Here is a 16,427-nt window from a genome sequence, read left to right as displayed (position 1 = left end):
CCAGGTGCTGACCGGCAGCCGTATGGACCCCGCTCCAGGACACAGAGGCTGAGGCCAGACTGGCACACACACAAAAGCTGAGCAGGTGGCTACAGGAATTCAAGCGAGAAAAGTTTTGTGCCGCTAATTAAAGGCATAAAAAAAATCTTTACTGTTAAACCCAGTTTCAGCAAAAGGAGGCCAGATCTTTCCTAGAAAAGGCACACAGAGGCTGTGGGGGGTTGGCAGGGGTCATGACAGGGGAACGAAAATAGCCAAGGGCCGGGGATCATTTTGATCTCTTTGTGAAGAAGGAAGCCCTTCCCTGAGGCTGGCATTTGACTGTTACATGCCATCCCTGAGGTCTCGGAGGCTCGTAACGTCCTATCATCAGAGAAAACTCAAGATTAAAATGGGACTAATGCCACTGGGAGCTGAGAGCCGAACTGACATCATTAAAATGTCCAAATAGGTTCAGGGCTTGTAAAAAAGATACCAAACACCTAAGAATGCTTTCCAAATGAATAATGCTTGCAGGTAAGTTACAGCCAGCCAGGCCTAACCTCAACCACTTCCTAGGGTGTTTTCTAAACGTCTACAAATAAACAAAACTCTAACTGTCCTGCCCCCTAAATTTGTTTCTGTCTGCTAACAGCCAAGTGCTGAAGCTCTCTAACCTCCTCTGTGTCACAATGACCTGGTTTTCCAGAAGCTGCCCTTTCTGTCACCCTGTTCCTCCTAGAGGAAAATAACCGCCATACCAGAAGCCGATTCTGAGCCACAAAGCATGCACACAAGACGGAAGTGACCCGCGTGGACACATTAGTTGACTGAATCGGACACTGTGGGAATGGGAAAGACTCAGCAAAGCATGTATGATTGGAACAGCTCAGGATGACAGTGCAATCACTGAACTTGCCCTCCACATTCAAAATTAAGATGGGAGACACTAAGCTAACAAGTAAGCGGTTCATACTTTTTTAGGATGCTCTTCTGCAGGCTTCTCTTCTTTCTGAAATAATGTTGAAACCATAAGGTCAACAAAATTCCCAGCACAGGGCCTCTGGCCTGCAAACCAGTCCTTACAGGTCGACGCTTCTCCCTGTGCCACCCTGCCTGCAGAGGGGGCTACAGGCACAAGGCAAACGAGCCCGCTCCACGGAAAGGCAAGACCTGCATCCACTCCTGCAACAGCTCCCCGCACCGCCCCTCGGAAGGAAGTCTCTGCTTCTCTGGTCCCATCTCAGGACTCGATCAGCTCCCCGCCTCTGGTCACAGACCGTGCGGAGAAGTGGGCCAGGTGGGCTCGTGCCCCGGGTCCTGTCGGGGACGTGCTCTGCCTTGGAAGTGGTGTGGGGGGAGGTGGTGACTTACCCGGCTCCTGGAGTCTACGTTCAAGAGGCACACCCCGCAAGCCAGCTCCTGAGCATTTTTAATCCCAGGCCGGAGCATACAAGAGGAAAAATCCAGTGAATTTTCATCAGGCTGTGATGACAAGACAAACGGGTAAGGAGACAGCAGTTCCCCACGCTGCTTGGCTCAGCTCTCTGATCCCGCCTCCCAGTTGGTCCAGCAGCAAATTCAGTGAACGCTCTACCACCGCCAGCACAGTCATTCCATTTCCCTGGGGATGTCAGGACGTGTGAAAAACGGTCCCTACCCTCAGAGCTCAGTTCAGGGTCGGGGTGAGGTGGGTATCAGGCAACACGGCGTGATGAGAGCCACACTAGTGTGTGTGTAAGAACCGAGGGCCAGAGCAAAGCGCGGAGGGGCTGGGGCACTGACCCGACTCAAGGGGAAAGGAGCGGGGTGGCAGAGAACGCTTCCTAGAACTTACAGTCATCAGGGCTGAGTCCTGAGGGGTGTTTGGTGGGGGAGGGTGTGGTGGGGAGGGAAGGGTATTTATGTGGAATAAGCAGCATGGGCAAAGGCCTCTAAGCAGATTGGGTAGGAGGAGAAATCTAGGGGGTGGGGGCCGAGCTTATGGACAGAGGGAGGAGACGAAGCGGGAGCAGGAAGGCCTTGAAAGGAGTATGAGGGGCTGAGACTTCATCCTGGAGAGCCTTAAGGGCTGTCACCATGCTGACAGGATGCGGTCTGCACTCTGGACAGACCCTCTGGCTGCAGCGCGGGTGATGAACTGGGGGACTGGTCTCATTACAAGGCTGCGGTAGTGAGCCAGGAGACAGGCCCTGAAGGGCAGAACAGAGGGAGCAACGGTGGAGAGAAATGGACACGGGGAGCTGTTAAGGCCCCAGAATCAACAGGCCTGGAGGACTGGGCACCTGAGAGGATCCACCCTACTGAGGCGGGTGAGAGGAGAAGGAGTCTGGGGTGGAGACGGGGAGAAGAGCCCAGGTTGGTGCGAGCCAAATCGAAGCTGCCTGCGGGTCAGCAGAGCTCTGACGCTGCATGAGCAGGCAGGTGGATACATGGCTCTAGCGCTCCAGAAAGAGGGAGCTGGACATCACTGGCTACAGAGAGTAAACACTGGGCTGACCAGAATGTTCGTCAAGAGTTTTTCCATAAAATGTTACAGGAAAACCCCAACGACCTGTATGCCAACCCAAGATAATAGCAGCTAATACGTCAAGCCCTTACCTGTGCTAAGCAGTACACTAGGCTCTTTTTATGCGTTATTTTATTTCTTACCAAAAAAAAAGTATGAAATATGGAATGTAGACTAAAGATTAAAGCTGTTAATTTCTTAAAAGTTATAATACACATCTATCATATGAAGCTTCTAATTCCTAGATGTTTATCCAAGAGAAATGCAAACACGTTAACAAAAGTCTTGTATGACAAATGTTCACGGCAGCTCTATTCCTGTTAGCCCAGACTGCAAACAGCTTGTATCGATAAACAAAAAAATGGATTTTAAAAGAACATAGCATATTCATACAATGAATATTACTCAGTGATAAAAGGGGATCAAACTGATACACACAACACAGATGAATTTTTACAACACGCAATGTAAAAGAAGCTGACACAAGAACATATGCAGCGCATAATTTCATTTATATTAGGTTCCAGAACAGGCAAATCTAGGATAATGCAAAGTTACAGAAAATAGATGGCTGTTTTGGGAATCAGATCAGAGGGCTGGGAAGGGGCAAAAGGGAGCTTGAGCGGGTGATGAAAGCTCTCCACCTATCGATGGGCGCGGGCTACATGGTTGTGTGCATTTGTCAAAACTGATCCAACTATCCATTTACAGTCGGAGCATTTCATTACATCTAAGTTATTCTGCAATTATGAAATACACTGAATAATAAAACAAGACAAAAACAACCAAAAATACAAAAGCAGAAAAATGAAACAAAAAACCAGAATGGGAGAAAATATTTGCAAACAATGTGACTGACAGGGGCTTAATATCCAAAATATATCAACAGCTCATACAACGCAACAACAAAACAACCCAGTCAAAAATGGGCAGAGGACCTGAATAGACACTTCTTTAAACCAGACATGCAGATGGCCAGCAGGCACGTGAAAAGATGCTCAATGTCACTAATTATTAGATAAATGCAAATCAAAACTACAGTGAAGTACCGCCTCCCACCAGTCAGAAAGGCCATTATTAACAAGTCTACAAATAACAAATGCTGGAGAGTGTGAAGAAAAATGAACCTGCCTGCACTGTTGGTGGGAATATAAATTGGTGTAGCCACTATGGAGAACAGTGTGGATGTTCCTCAAAAAGCTGAAGAGAGAGTCTCCATGTGATGCAACAATCCCACTCCTGGCCTTATACCCAGACAAGACTGTAATTTGAAAAGACACGTGCACCCCTCTGTTCACAGCGGCCCTATCTGGAATAGCCCAGACACGGAGACTGCCCACTGACAGACGAACAGGCACAGAAGATGCGGCACATACGCACAAGGGGATAAAAAAGAGCCATGAAAAAGGACAGAGTGATGCCCACTGCAGCAACACGGATGCACCTGGAGGTTATTATACTGAGTGAAGTCTGAAAGAAAACAGACAAATCCCATACGATACCACTTATACGTGGAGTCTAAAATATGACACAGATGAGCCTACCTATGAACAGAAACACAGACAGAACAGTCTGGTGGCCTGGAGGGTAGGGACCGAGGGAGGGACAGAGCACGGGCTGAGGTCAGCAGATATAAGCTTTTATATACAGAATGGAGAAACAACAGGGTCCCACGGTACAGCCCAGAGAACTATGTTCAGTATCCGATGATACACCATAATGGAAAAGAATATTAAAAAAAAGAGTGTATATATGTAAGTGAGCCACTTTTCTGTACAGCAGAAATCAATCTATTATAAATCAATTATACTTCAATATAAAAAATCTAATCAAGAAAATAAGATTTTGGATTCTTAATGGGTAGAAGTTAGGTACACCTGAACTAATTTATATTTCTCATATATGCCCTAGAACAGAGTTTCTTAAACTTGGCACCATTGACATTTTAAGCTGGTTAAATCTTTGCTGTGGGGCCTGTCCTCTGCATGTAGGATGTTTAGCAGGATCCCTGGCTAATTTGGGGACAAAACTGCTCCCTTCCCGGCTCAATTAAGAACTGACTTTCCAAAGAGGAAGACGTATGCAGGCATGCATGTAAATATGTACATACGCACAAACCCACACCCGTAAGCTTATTATAAACTTTACTGATATGAAGAATGTGTAGTGCACATTTTACAAATAATCAAATATACCATTCTTTTATTGTAAATTTCACATAGTATCTTTTTTTTTAACTGCACTGCACAGCATGTGGGATCTCAGTTGCCCGGACAGTCAGTGTGGAGTCTTAACCACTGGACTGCCAGGAAGTTCTTCCCCCGCCCACCCACCCCCGTAGTATCTTATTCTCACAAAATGCTTTCTTGGATTTTTGCCCAACTCTTAGATCAACAGGCAACCTCTGCTTGCTCTCCTGAAAGAGTGTTACTTCTAATGTGAATGCTGATGTCTGATGTGGAGGACAAGGGCTAGAGTGCCACCACTCAGACATACTTTGGAACTTCATTTGTCTGTCAAATACGTGACTTCTTTGCTGAATCAGATAATAGTTTTTGAATATTGCAGAATCTTTACCCAACTTTTGGTTCTACTCTCAACATAAGGGCTACATACGCAAACAGCATACTTTTAAGTTTAACCTACATTAATATTTTCTCTGTATCACTTTAAATCTAGAAAATCAACAAGTCAAGCCCTAGTTTGAAGCATTTGTGGATTTCCATGGTACAAATACACCTCCATGGTTGATTTTGAGCTACCAGCGCAATGTCGCTGAACACAGGGGTGGGAAGAGATCCCACCATCATATAGTATTTCCACAAATGAAAACACTGGACTAGGGTGACCGACTTCCTGGTCAGCGCACGACTACCCCCATTTTATGGACTTCCTGGTGGTCCAGTGGATAAGAACCCACCTGCCAACGCGGGGGACATGGATTCGATTCCCGGTCTGGAAGATCCCACACGCCAAAAGGCAAGCAGGCCGTGCACCACAACCACTGAGGCCTGCACCCCGGAGCCCGCGCTCCGCGACGAGAAGCCACCGGGGCGAGAGAGCAGCCCCCGCTCGCTGCAACTAGGAAAGCCTGCGAGCAGCAACGAAGACCCAGCACGGCCGAAAATAAGTAACTTACAAAAAAAGACTGTGCCCGTCTTAGCTCTGAGGAAACCCCTTGGTCCTGAGCTAACCAGGACAGCTGATTGTCCTTGGACAGACAGGAATAATCTCCAACGCTAAGGAACATGCTTCGGCACGTGGGAAGGAAGTGAGGATGCAAGGGAGTCCACAGGAACACAGTAAAAGGGGCCACTGTCGCGTCTTGAGAACCAGAAACAAGAGCAGAACAAATCAAGAGTGAGAAAGGCCTTAAGTCACCAAGCTGGGCTCAGAAAAACGTCTGAGTATAAGACTGCCTCGGCTCTGCGGTGTGATGCCTGATTGTAACACAGTCCGGAGTGATCACGCCACGGGGTGGCTTCAGTGAAACAGAGACAAGGGCCTGTAGTCCAGAGTGTGACGGATCTGGGAGCCTGGCGAGTTGGCTTTGGTTTTTCTTCAAGAATACTGAGATGACCAGGAAAACGGCAAATCTGATGACAAAAGAGTGGCTACATGCTCCATAGTTACTTTAGGCTGAAGCACTGAGGAGTCACCACACTGTCTCTGTATTTGCATAACTATATTACTTTTCCCAGGGAAAAAAAAGGGCTTCTCTCACCAGGAAAATGTGTAGATTATATATGATAGTTCCCCATCCCTTCTGAATCTGAAATGGTAAACCACGTACCAGGTTCCACAAACATCTCAAACTAACCTGAGCTAAATCCATTCAGATCACACGGAGGGAAGGAAGAATGACAGACAGTTCTCAGAGAAGAGAAGGGAGGTGCAAGATTCAACTGTATGAACCCACTCCACCTTAGCTGAGCGGAGGATAATTCCTTTTCTTTTTTAGTGCCCTCATGACCTATTTGGTCAAACCGAAAAGCAGCCGGCACTGTCACCTGTCCGTCGTCCAATTCTGTCCTTGTAAAAGGGCAACAATTTCACATGCCCTCCCTCCCTCCTTCAACTGGTGTTAGGGTCCTCACAGATACATAAAAAGGGTGCTGGAAAGGACTGAATACTCTAAATGATTATCACAATTATTCACTTTGATAAATAAAACCTAAAATGCTCTTTGAACTGGTTAAAAGCACAGCAGCATGTCTGTAATCTACATTACAGACATTCATCATGTTCTTGAAGAAGGCCTGTTTAAGAAATAATTAGAACCCAAGGAAACTAAATCCTGAAGAAAAAAAAAGTTAATAAGAGCCTTTAATATATGTTTACCAAAGGAATAAAAGAAGCAAACGAAAAGGTCGTATTGTAAACTCCAGTGAAAATCATAAGGCTCTGCATAAATTACTCCGTAGTCAAATTAATCTTTCAAATGACCAAATTAACCTTTATAAATATACATCTATTAGCAAGGGGATTATTGCAGTCCACAGTAATAGTGTGACACCAATCGAAGGGCCTAACTCTAGGAGGAGGCACGCCCTCCACAGGCCACCTTGCACTGCGTGTCACCTACTTTAACTGGCAAGTATGTCACGTATTTAGCGAAGATAAAAAGCCAGCAATATTATACTCGACCTGTATACACTGACAAATCCCAGAGGCAGGCTGGGATATACTGATATAATCCTGAATCTTTAGCCAATAATAAACTACTAAAATGGTATCCAAGAAAATCACTATTAAGGAAGAAGAGTTTGGTAGCAACTAGCATTCCTTACTGATAGCCTTATTCTCCCTCTCTATCCCTCTGCGTTAGACACGGCTGTGTGACTTGTCATGGTGTTGAGAGACTGAGGATAATACGCGCACTTCTTTAAGCACATTGGCCTTAAAGAAGGAAGCCTTTAAGGCCAATGTGCTACTTGTCATGTTCCCTTGATCCTCTCCTGGTGACCAGCTATTTTGTTCCACTCAGTGAAGCTCTATCATCCCAGATGCTGGAGTAAGGAGGGCATGGCATAGAGCCCCTCCAGCTTGAGATGGACATGGAACAGGAGCCGGGGATAAAGCTCTGTTGTTTCACACTGCCAAAGAGGGTGGTGGTGGTCGTGGTGTTTGTTACCATCAAACTTAATTTGACTGCAATAAAATTTACTCTCTTAGAGTCCTGGAGGTCAGAAGTCTAAAATGAGTTGGCAACGCTGCTTTTCTTACAGGAATTCTAGGGGAGAACACACATCTTCGTCTTTTCTAGTGTCTAGAGGCTGCCTGCACGCTCTGGATCACAGTTCCCTCTCCAACGCCAAGAGTGCAGCATTCGCCAGTCTCTTTTGATTGGCACGCTGCTTTGCAGCCATGAAAGTAAAAGATGCCTGTTATTGGAAGGAAAGCTATGACAAGCCTAGACAGCATATTAAAATGCAGAGACATCACTTTGCCAATAAGGTCCGTATAGTCAAAGCAAGGTTTTTCCAGTGGTTATGTATGGAGAGTTGGATCATAAAGAAGGCTGAGTACTGAAGAATTGATGTTTTCAAACTGTGGTGTTGGAGAAGATTCTTGAGAGTTCCTTGGACGGCAAAGGAGAACAGGGCAATCCTAAAGAAAATCAACCCTGAGTATTCACTGGAAGGACTGATGCTGAAGCTCCAATACTTTAGCTACCTGATGCAAAGAGTTGACTCATTGGAAAAGACCCTGATGCTGGGAAAGCCTGAAGACAGGAGGAGCAGGGGACCACCAGGGAAGCCCTCTTGCCTTCCTCTTATAAGGATCCTTGTCATGCCTCTGGGCCTGCTGAGATAATCCATGCTGTTTCCCGTTCAAAGACCCTTAATGTAATCACATCTGCAAAGTCCCTTCTACCACCTAAGGTAAAACATTCACAGGTTCTAGGACTTAGAACATGAACATCCTGGGGGTGGGGAGGCGTTATCCTGTCTACTATATCTACCTTTGGTCAAATAGATGGTCGTGTGGAGACAATGAATATTCTGTCTCTAAAACACTATGCAGATTGGCCAGATGATAAAAATGCTATCGTTAAAAAAAATAAACTGCTCGCCTGACATGCCACAGCAACAGGAAGTACCCTGAAATTCACTGCTTATTTCACACTGAAAGGAAGCGGGGAAGAATTTTATTAGACTGAGGGTAATAGTGGAATCACAGAGCCTGGGTGATCTTCAGTTGACTAGAGGTTAGGAGAGTAACAGTCCTGTCTCTTCTCATAGATTTCATATGGCAAAATAAATCAGCTTTGTTTTCCAGGACTGAAGTCTTGGTTACAAACCTACTGAACTTCAATCCACAACCATGAGATAAAACCTCAACATAATAATTCACTCATCAGACTTCCCCAGTGGCACAGTGGATAGGAATCCGCCTGCCAACGCAGGGGACATGGGTTCGATCCCTGATCCAGGAAGATGCCACATGCTGCAGAGCAAATAAGCCCACGTGTCACAACTACCAAGCTGCGCGCTGCAACTCCTCAAGCCCGAGCGTTTTAGAGCCTGTGCTCTGAAAAGAGAGAAAGGTGGGCTTCTCCGCCAGCATAATGAGAAGCCCACGCACCCCAACTAGAGAGCAGCCCCTGCTCTCAGCAACTACAGCAAAGCCTTCACGCAGCAACAAAGATCCATAGCAACCAGAAAAAAAAAAAAGCACTCACCTCACCTCACTAAAATAGAGGATTTTTCTCTCTTGAGAAAAAAGTTTCTTCAATCAGTGCTCAGAAGAGGTACACTTTTGCCACAAGAGGGAGTTTTAGTCCATGGATTAAGGGAGCATTAAACAGAGGGCCGTGTAAAACTGCCGCCAGTGTTAACTTCCAACGTAAAGAAATCGTAAGGAACCGCAATTTTGAGGTTAAGACTTGTGCTCTGCTTCCCTTAGCCCAAGCGTCACTGCTGCACCCAGAACTTTTTCACTTGGCAAAAGTAACGCAGTCTCCTTTCGATGCAGAGAGTCCCATAGAGTCTTTGGGGGAAGAAACGAGTCATTTTTTAATACTTTGGAAGCTGGGACTAACACAGTAGGAAAAGTGGTTTTAGGCAATGATTTATATTCAATCCCAGGTTTGTGACTTTCAGGCAAATTTCATCTTTTCTGAGCTCCAACTTCTGCACTTGTAAAACTGGGGATTACGCTGACCTTATGGGATTGTTACCAGCATTGAACGAGAAGGAATACGGCACAATGTCCAGCAGGTTCTCGGTGCAAAAGAAACAGTAACTATTGTCTCAGTGTTATTGGAACCAAAGAGCCTGGCTGTGGTGACTTAGGTTCATTAAGTAGAGTGCAGAGCACGGGGCCTCCAGGGACGCCCCTCAGGTAAGGTGTAAGGACCGAAGGCCCACCAGTTAGCAAGAGCAAAGGTCGTGGTATAATCAGGAGAAACATGAGTAGGGAATGACTGTTTTTCACAGCTAACCTAGTGAAAACAGCAACGATACCTGGAAGAGCACGCGCGACTGTGGAAACAAACACTCAGCAGCAGCCACAACGTGCAGTGCGCTCCTGTGGCGTCTAGTGGCGGACGTCTAGCCTTCTGAGGCCTATAAAAGGTCAGGCAAAGTCACTCAAGCATCCAGATCCAGACATGGATGCTAGAAACGGATGTGCCCAGGGGGAGTCTGCAGGGGAGGGCATGAATGCCTGGCCACTCTTCCCCTTCACTTCCTCTTCTGCCATGTGGAGGGATTCAGAGCCACCGTAGTGAGGGGCAGCACTGCCAGGCTAGGCGGGGGGGCTAATGCGCAGAATCACAAAACCAAATTCTAAGGCTCCTTTAAAAAGGTCTGGGCAAAGCTAATCCTTCATGTAAAAAATCAGAACATGGCTTATCTGTGAGTGGGGCGAAGTCAACAAAGGAGCGTAAGGAAAGCGTCTGGGAAGACGGGCTGTATTGGATCTCGACCAGGCCTGGGTTATGTGTGGCATGCATTTGTCAAGACCACTGAGCGGTATAACAAAGATTTTTGCATTTTATTAAGTATATATTTTATTAAAAAAGGAAAAAAGAAAAAAATTAAAGAAAGCCAGGAAGGGCAATCACAATCTCGAAGGCAAGCCTTTCTCATGAGCAAGATGTACAAGGACGAAACTGGCTTCCACCTCACCCCGAAAGCAGCTCCCTCAGAGCCGTAATCAAGGCTAAGAGTCTCCCCAAATACCCTTTGCTCCAAACAGAAAAGGGCTAGAACCTGCTTAACACACTTGGTCTTCTGTGATATCTTTTCTTTAGAGTTCACAGCCACCTTTTTCTAACAGTACCAGAAGAGATAGATTTGTATAGCAGTCTAGTTTTCAGTGTTAATAAGAAACCAACTGCCATCAAAACAAAGAACCTTAAAATCTAAGTGGCAAGGGGGCTCCTTTAAGCTCCTCTACAGTCCTGAGATGTTAACCGGGGAAGAAGTATACAGAAAATAACTTGACTATTTAGATCAAGTCACTGCCAAGACAGACTTCTGGTGTTTCATCTCTTTAACCCCAAAGCTAAGGAACAACTCATCTTCCGCAAGAAGGCTTTTGCCTTTCTGCTTTCACCCATCCAATCTGCCCATTCAAGGAGGCAACAGAGTACTGTGGTTGAAAAAGCAGACTTAGGACTCTTTCAAACTGAGTCCAGGTCTCACCGATATCTCTGTGCTTCAGTTTCTTCATTTAATCAGGGGAGAATATTATTATCTACCCTCAAGACTGCTGTATTCATTACATCCATGTAGAGAGTCATGAATAGGGTCTGGCACACAGTAAGCATTCAGTAAATGTTGGCTAATGATGCGGACGATGTTTAGGCTTAATGTAGTCCACAGGAGTAGAGAGTTAGGAGCAGAAGATGGGTGACTTAGGAGACACCCAGACCCGCACATTCCTAATGTGTGGCTGTAGATATCTTGCTGCTAAAAAAACATGGAACAGATGCGTGTTGAGGTGAGACCTTTGTGAGACTGAATACAGAGGCTCTGATGAACTTTGATGCCAACAGTGCAAAGGGGACACGCTGGATTTTATGACATCCCCCTCCATCCCACAGCCTCACGGGCACCCACGTGCATCGCCAGCCAATCAACTTCATTTGTGACTGGAGTTTGGAAACACTTTTTTAAAAAGCCAGCGGTGGGACTTGCTGGTGGTCCAAGGGCTAAGACTTTGAGCTACTAATTCAGGGGGCCTGAGTTTGATCCCTGGCCAGGGAACTAGATCTTGCATGCCGTAACAAAGATCAAAGATTCAGGGTGCCACAACTACAGCCCAGCACAGCCAAATAAAACAAACAAAAACCGCCAGGGTTTTATGACCCACACACAACCCTATCACCATTCTGCAATACTCCCTTCCAGCACTGTAATAATAGTTCTGTGTTATTTCAAACTTTGTGCTCCTTTAAAAAATGGCCATGTAACATCCTACTATGAAGATTCACACAATTAAATTCTCCAGATTTGGACTTTTAGGTTATTTTCAACTTTTCACTTTTACAAAGAACAACTTGTGCATTTGAGCTGCTTCTTTTTGTGAGTTTGTATGTAGAACCCTCTACCTTAGGGAGTTTTCCAAAAAGTGGAACTACTTAATCAACCGCTCTGGAGGTCCGTAAATCTTTTCATTCATTCAGCATTTACTGGGTATTGACATGGTGCCTGGCACGGTGCTCAGAGTAGACAGACGACGGACATGTGGTCCTGGTCCTTGTCCTCAATGAGTTCCCAGGTGGGAGGGAAAGCATGCTGCCAGACACCTTTCCCATGGGGTGGCACCAATTTCTTAATGAATTAATTCCCAATAAATTCCTTAAGAAGCAGTCCCATTTTACCACATCAACATGCTAAAGGTTCAAATAAATAAACCAAATCCCAAACTGGGTTTATTAGGTGGTTAAAAAAAAAAAAAAAACCTTGTTTTAACTTGAATTATTGTTTACTGATTAGCTGTGCCTCCTCTTTTATGAATCACTTCATGATTTTGCTCTGACTTTACTGGAAGCTGGTGTATTTCGCACTGATTTATGTGTTTTCTTTACCGAACAAAGACTTGAGGCCACTGTCAGTAAGAACTGCCACACTTTTTCTTCTCCTTACCATTTCATCTATTTTGCTCCCCACTTGGAATAACTTTCACTTACCGGGGCTATGCCATTTGATCTACAATGAAAAATTTCCTAAGAAACTACTCAATGAAACCTGTTGCTTTCTAAAAGGGTTATTTCTGAAGATAATGTAGATGATGTTAGTTTCCTCTCTACGAGAACCCACAAAAGAAATTTCTTTCAGATGTGAGTACCAGGAATAGATATGCTTCCTGAGTAGAGGGTTTATTTTTCTGTTATGAACCCAGTGAATCATGGAACTGATCATGTCTTCTTTACATCAGTGCCTGGAAGGGTCAACGGTACAGCTCACCACCAGCAAATGCCAACACTTTAAAAGCACACATTTTTGCACACAACTTCATTCCTGGCTTTAACATTTTCTGCTTCATTTCCCCTTCATTTTCCTTATCCATTTATTAAAAAAATTTAAACCAGTTATTAAAATAATGAGGTATAAAAATGCTTATCTTGTTTGAAAATAAAGGTAAGGTTCAAAAAGTATAAAACAAAAGATACGAAGCCCCACTAATCGCTATGTTAGAACACAGAGAGATAAAGGACACATGCTCTATGATATCACTTACATATGGAATCTAAAAAATATGAATGAATATATACACAACACAGACCCAGAGACACAGAAAACAAACTTATGGTTACCAAGGAAAGAGGGAGAGGGGTGGACAAATTAGAGGAGCATGAAACTAACAGATACAAACCACTGATACTACATAAAACAGTTGAGTAACAAGGATTTACTGTATACCCAGGGAAGTATACCCAGTGTCGTGTAATAACCTGAAGTGGAACATAATATGTAAAAAACCAAAAACAAAACAAATCACTATGCTCTGTACCCGAAACTAACACAATACTGTAAAATCAACTATATTTTTCTTTTTTGGCTGAACTGTGCATACGGGATCTTAGTTCCCTGACAAGGGATTGAAGCCACGTCCACTGCACTGGAAGTGCCAAGTCAACCACTGGACCACCAGGGAAGCCCCAGATGAACTATATTTCAGTTAAACAAACAGAAAAAAAGGACACAGTCCTGATCTTACGGAGCTGAGAAGCTAGTGGGCAAGAAATAAGAAGACACAAGCACCAAGAAGCGTGGAAGTGCCTCCCTGACCAGAACACGCTATGGACACACACAGGAAGGGGCATCTAATGCAGACTGAGGGCCTCTTGGGATGATTTCTGGGGAAAATGACGCAGAGTCCAGAGGGAAAAGCGATTTAACAGAGAAAGACAGGCCAGGGCAGCCCAAGTGATGGAAAAGACCTCCCACACTGAGCTAAGGAGTTTAAACTTGACCCTGAAGACCAGGGAGAGTCACTGCAGGGTTTCAAATGGGATATAAATGCCACAATCAGATTAGCATTTTAGAAAGACCCGAAAGATAGTGGTGTGTAGAACACATTGACTGTGGATAAAAAAGCGAACCAGCAACTGCAGCTATGCAGCCAGAAGTGGTAAGGGCCTGAATGATTTACCACATTAAAAAAAAGGTTTCCATTTTTATTATGTTTTTTTCCTATTGTTAATATATGAGAATTTGGTGAAGTTTTGCCAAACTCATTAAATTTAACCTCTCGAATTCAGTTTTCTGGAGGCATTTCTTATCATCAAATAAACAATTCTATCTCTTCTTTTCAAATATGCATACTTCAATTCTTATTGTATTGGCCACAATAGTGTTTTTAAAAAATAATTATCCAAACAGTATGATTTTAAGTTATAAATCGAAAAATGGCCCAAAGGAATAATATAAGAGATTTCGGAAATGATTCAAATGCTTTCGGAACTTAATATTACAAACCAGAAGCAACGTAACAATGGCGAGGACCTGCCGCTGATGACAGACAGGTTGCTGGGCGACGTGGGGTCCTCCCGCCCAGCAGCGTGGCACAAAGAGAGCTGGTTGCTCTTAGAAATGGGGCGCCTGGTTCAATGTGGGGAAAGAAGGCAAGAAAAATGGAACTGCGCATTTATTCCAGCTGTGGAAGGAAGATAAATTTGACTATTGTGAAAAAAAGGATATTATCTGAGACAAACTGAATTAGCATGAATATATAAAAATAAAATAGCTTTGCCCAGTGAAATATTAAAAAAAAAAAAAAAAAAGGTGGAAGAAACCGAAGAGGCAAAAATTAACTGATATCATCTTATGCACATATGCGTGTGTGTGAATAAATCTATTACAAATATGAAATGTGTATGGTCAATAACAGTATTTCACTGAATATATGGCCAAATGGTCAAAAGAGAGAGATGATCAGCTTACACACAAAGGAAATAAAAATAGTAAATTATCATTTGAGACACTAGACAGTCCCTCGGGAAATGAAAGAAATTTAAAAAACACTTTCAGGGAATTGCTTACACACTTTTTAAATTGAGAAATTGACAAAGCTAGAATACAATGTAAGGAAATGTATGCTTCTATGCACTGCTGTCAACTAGCCTTAAGCTACCTGGAAATCCACATAACACGTGGAACAGCAGCTACATGCAGGCATGCATGTACATGTGCAACCATGCACTCTGATTTAAGTCCACTTGCAGAGACTGTACCATCCAAAGGGGAAACAGTCACTGATTTAATGATATTCAGAGTAAAACTATTCGTAATGGGAAAAAATGAAAACAATTCAAGACCTTAAGAAAGTAAAATGGCTCAATGAACCACAGGACAGCAACAAGATGTATCATACAGTCTTCTGTCTGTTTTACTTAGGTCTAAAAAGAATTTTTTTTGCCATATAGTTGATGTAGAATATTATATTAGTTTCATCTATATAACAGTGATTCACAATTTTAAAAGGTTATATTCCATTTATAGTTACTATACAATATTGCCTATATTCCCTATGCTGTACCATGTACCCTAGTAGCTTACTTACTTTCTACATAGCAGTTTGTGCCTAATCCGCTCCTCCTCTGTTGCCCGTCCCTGCTTCCCTCCCCTCACTGGTGACCACTAGTTTGTCTCTCTGTGAGTCCGCTTCTTTTCTGTGATACTCATTAGTTTGTTGTTGTTTTTTTTTTTGGATTCCACATATAAGTGACATCATTCTGACTCGGTCTTTCTCTGACTTCTTTCACTTAGCATAATGCCCTTTCGGTCCACCCACATGAAGATGGCTAAATTCCACTCTTTCTCCGTGGCTAAGTAGTATTTCGTCTTCTTTGTTCATGCATCTGTATTGGACACTTAGGTTGCTTCCGTGTCTTAGCTGCTGTAAACAGTGCTGGTATGAACGTTCAGGTGCACTATCTTTTTCAATTAATATTAACATTTTTTTAAAAGGACACTAATGGGGAAAAAACTAGAAATGTAAAGGGAGAAACTCAAATCAACGCTTTGCAAAACAGTGGCTTAAGGATATAGATAGAGAATGTTTTCTGTAGCTACACTCTCATTTAGGTACAATGGGCCTGGAGGCCAACCTGGTGCTATTCCACTAACAGCACAAATGTTATTAGTATCTCCTTCTATATTTATAACATTAACTGGCTACAGGAGGGACATCTCCTCCTGTAGCCAGTTGGATTCATCCTCCAATCAAAGGAACATACAGTCAGCTTTATGGCTTAGGTTTTTTCAAGGAAAGCAACTGCTGAATTGTCTCGTGGGCTTACCGTGAGTGTGGCAAGTGACATGAAGCCAATTAGGTTATTCCATACTTTATCGATGTCCTTTAGCAGCTGCTGGAGCTTCTCACTGCACACCGCAGTGGCTTTTATCCCCAGCTCCACACGTTTCGTTACCCTGTACACCTCGACAACACCTGACGGGGTGAGAGAGGAAGAGTTAGGTGC

The 16,427-nt window shown here is 44.0% G+C and overlaps 1 protein-coding gene across 40 annotated transcripts in view; it reads right to left on the bottom strand.

Moving 5' to 3' along the window:
- The window catches only part of SYNRG (synergin gamma), an 85,428-nt gene that overhangs the window by 2,605 nt on the left and 66,396 nt on the right, over positions 1-16,427 (bottom strand). For 18 of the 40 annotated variants that reach the window (XR_015148284.1, XM_086360362.1, XM_086360372.1 and 15 more), the window contains 3 exons: positions 16,248-16,396; positions 1,354-1,464; positions 956-991 (listed from right to left, as the gene is read on the bottom strand). Coding sequence is in view for 33 of the 40 variants with exons in the window: in XM_086360362.1 (XP_086216488.1) it covers positions 956-991; positions 1,354-1,464; positions 16,248-16,396 (296 nt within the window). In the remaining 7 variants the exon portion in view is untranslated. Of the gene's footprint in view, positions 1-955; positions 992-1,353; positions 1,604-14,109; positions 14,603-16,247; positions 16,397-16,427 lie in introns of those variants that run through there. The other 22 variants (XR_015148283.1, XM_086360364.1, XM_086360375.1 and 19 more) reach the window with 5 other exon arrangements.

Source organism: Bos grunniens, chromosome 19 (assembly GCF_055505025.1).
Source record: "Bos grunniens cultivar Pamir isolate PY7600 chromosome 19, Bosgru_T2T1.0, whole genome shotgun sequence".
Taxonomy (NCBI): domain Eukaryota; kingdom Metazoa; phylum Chordata; class Mammalia; order Artiodactyla; family Bovidae; genus Bos; species Bos grunniens.
This window is presented reverse-complemented; position numbering and strand designations above follow the sequence as displayed.